This window comes from Larimichthys crocea, unplaced genomic scaffold (genome assembly GCF_000972845.2).
Source record: "Larimichthys crocea isolate SSNF unplaced genomic scaffold, L_crocea_2.0 scaffold27694, whole genome shotgun sequence".
NCBI lineage: Eukaryota > Metazoa > Chordata > Actinopteri > Sciaenidae > Larimichthys > Larimichthys crocea.
In genome coordinates this window covers 1-3,412 of record NW_020853656.1, presented here as the reverse complement: position 1 = coordinate 3,412, position 3,412 = coordinate 1, and the positions used below count along the sequence as shown (strand labels likewise).

The 3,412-nt window shown below is 41.1% G+C and overlaps 1 protein-coding gene across 1 annotated transcript; it reads left to right on the top strand.

Moving 5' to 3' along the window:
* Positions 1-1,644: 1,644 nt before the first annotated feature.
* Positions 1,645-3,148, top strand: LOC113744904 (rho GTPase-activating protein 24-like; the record flags this gene model as incomplete). The annotated part of the gene is made up of 5 exons (XM_027276030.1): positions 1,645-1,675; positions 1,763-1,970; positions 2,073-2,205; positions 2,565-2,638; positions 3,027-3,148. Coding segments are annotated over exons 1-5 (568 nt in total), but the record flags the coding sequence as incomplete, so codon positions are not given.
* Between the last annotated feature and the right edge of the window lie 264 nt (positions 3,149-3,412).

Below are 3,412 nucleotides of genomic sequence, written 5' to 3'. Positions count from 1 at the left end.
ATTTTTATGTTAAATACCCACCAGGAACTGTATAAAAAAGAACCTCTAAGGTTTAAATATTTACCCCCTCTCCCTCTTTTAAAAGCTTTTAAATCCACTTTCGTACAAGCCTGATTATTCAACTGAAATCTCTTATTAAGGCACTTAATGCACCAAACACTTTTAAGTTCAATATCAACCAGAAACCTGGATCTGTACATCGATCCACCATTTGAATCAATTCCTCAAGGTGAAACAGGTTCCATATCCACCAAGAACATTTTTTTAAGGCACTTGTTTCCCCTCAGGACCAACTCTTTATCGCCATACATCTACCAGGACGTTTAAAACCAAGAGCTTTACACTAGTTCTTTTAGCTAAAACAACGAGTCTGGGTGGTCAGTTTATGCACAGCTGCTGTCTTACCATCTAAACCTTCACAGTTCTGCAACAAAACCCATCGTATTGTTGTTACTAAGTGTCTAAAACCATTATTGTACCAACTGGAGGAGGAGTGCTGCAGCATGGGACTCAGCTGCTTCAAGTCCTGGAAACATGACAGTACAGGCCATAAAGGTGAGTCACACATACACATGCCATCAACATATTAGTTGCTAATCCCTCCAGAACTCTAGCTGTGTGTGTTGCCCTTAAGTGACTTCTTTTAAATGCTGACTCAGGATCTTTAGCCTTCTATCTGAGGTGACATTGTGTGTGCACGTATTAGCTTTATACACACACACCCTTTTGACTTTGAGAAGGACATATATAGTGGAAGATAATGGGACATAGGGTAGAAGAGAGGACAGTGTCTTCACCAGACCAAGCACCATAAGCGATGAAGATAGGGAGATGGGTTAGAGGAGAGAATGTGTAGTGTGTTAATTGTGGTTCATAGTTGGGGTTGTTTGACATGGTAACAAGTCTTTCCATGGTATTTTTTTGTTCTTTGTTGAGGCACAACTCTGCTGTCAGTTTTTTAAGGCCTATTTAGATGGGATTAATATTCCAATCGGAGTTGGGTAGTAAAGGCCAACTAAGTAGGTCTTGTGTCTGTCTAACCGAGGAGTTCAAAGACTTCAATAATGTTAAAGTTTTTGTGGTCTAATAAATTGCCCCAAGTTGATTTGTGTGAAGAAGTTTGAAAATGAAACAATCTGGGGATGAGCAGAAAGAAGGCTCCTATTCACCATTCCTTATTAATGTTTGAAAGCAGCTCAAGGTTAGCTGCTACTAGTGTAACACATGGTCATGGAAGGTAATGTAGGCTCTATGCAATAAAATAAAAAGCAATGTCTCTGGTTCTGCTGCATCGATTTTAATTCTCACGAGTTTGGTGTATCAGAAAATAGTAGTATTACACAAATTTTGAATGCCCTTGAAGTATACCACAGAAGCACTGAGTCATTAATGGTTAGTGGTGATAGACTTGCATTGATTATAAAAACTTGACTTTACTTGGACAAGCATCCTAAGAACAGCCATGTTTGCGTACATACAGGTAACAGAGATGTGTTGGCCAGTCCTGGCTCGTATTTCTTCCTATCTAACAGCGCCGGTCAGGGTGACGAGTGGCTGAAGAGCCTCAACAAGGGAGTCTGGATCCCTTTCACAGGTACACGAACACTGTGTTTAGAAAGGTGTGTTTACAACTAATGTGTCTTTATGTATGCTAATGTTGCTCTGTGTCTGATGGGTGTTTAAGTGGGCAACTGTTTGGTGACAAGACGGTCCTAACCACATTACAAGTTAAGAATCTCATGAACATCTTCTTCCCTTGCAGGGGTCTTTGGTCAGAGTTTGGAGGAGACAGTGTTGTATGAGCGACGTTATGGGGTCCGTTTAGTTCCTCTGGTGGTGGAGCAGTGTGTGACATTCATCCGGGAACGTGGCCTGCATGAAGTGGGATTGTTTCGCCAGTCGGGACAGGCCAGTCTGGTGAAAGAGCTCCAGGAGGCTTTTGATGCAGGAGAGAGACCATCCTTTGACAGGTATAATCCCTCTTTTGTTGCTTTGTGTCTGTACTCTTTTCTGATCATATGTCCTTCAGGATTTTGTGAAAAAGGTTAGCTCGCTTTATGTTTTGTCTGCAGCAGCACAGACGTCCACACGGTGGCATCACTGCTGAAGCTCTACCTCAGACAACTGCCAGAGCCACTGGTTCCTTACAGCCGCTACCAGGAATTCCTGCTCTGTGGTCAGAAGCTGTTGAGTGACCGCACACTGGTAACTGCAGATCCCTACACTGCAAACAAGGAATTTGTTAAAGAGCAACTTATCACCCTCTGAAAATCTTGACTTTGCTGATCTCCAGTGGTTTAACTCCTCACCTTGCTGCAGTGATGCACAGGTGTACTCCAGGACCCTGTGTCATCACATTTGGGTGTTTATAGGTGCTAAGAACACCTCTGACAAAATCCAACCACATCTAATAATGATGCTCCACAGGGTACCTATAAATCATGATGAACATTTAGCGTGTTTGGCATCAGTACAGGAAGACAAAAAAGTTACCTTGCGTCTTTACTCCTTCCTGACTTCCATCATCACATCCTCTTCTTCTTCCACTTCTTCCTCTATATCAGGGTTTGGGGGAGTTGAGGAATCTTCTTCGGGAGTTGCCAGTTGCAAACTTCAACCTACTCAACTTTATCTGCCAGTAAGACTCCTCCTACCTTGTTATTTAGACACTCTGTGACCAGGTTTTCATTCAAGTATTTGTCTTGAATTATGAAATATTAAAAATTATTAAATTGACACTTCAAGACTGATGTCTTGACTGAGTTCAGCATTCAAAACAAAGACTGAATCATAACTGGTGCATTACAAACACCAACTTGACACACAGTTGCATCGTGCATCATCTATTTTCTTTGATCAGCACACCATCAACGTGATTGATTAGAAATTTACTGCAGAACTCATCATAACTCAAACATGCAGTTTCTTCTCACCATTCAGTTATAGTAAAGTAAATGGTTTTTTTTGGCCAAAAAATTGTGAATTTGTAGGAATACTCATCAAATGCTTTATGTGTGTGTGTGCAGGTTTCTAAATGAGGTCCAGAGTTACTCCAGTAGTAACAAGATGAGTGGCCAGAACTTGGCCACTGTGTTCGGGCCAAACATCCTCCGAGCCAAAGCTGAAGACCCACAAAGCATCGTGGGAGGTAGACAGACTTACTGGCAGCATATGAATGATGAATTGCTGTTTTTTGTTTCAAAATTATGGTGTGTTGACAAAAACTAAACAGGTTGTTCTTACCCTGTGTTTTATGATTCTGCATGTATGCATTATTTTGGTGTGTGCTGTAATCAAATCTGTATTATCTAGCTTCATCAAAAATTACTCTCAGAAACTCATGGGTGGCATTAAAAACACTGTTTGGTTAGGAATTTTCTAGTGTAAAAAAGAACCAAAAGTCTCTCTATCC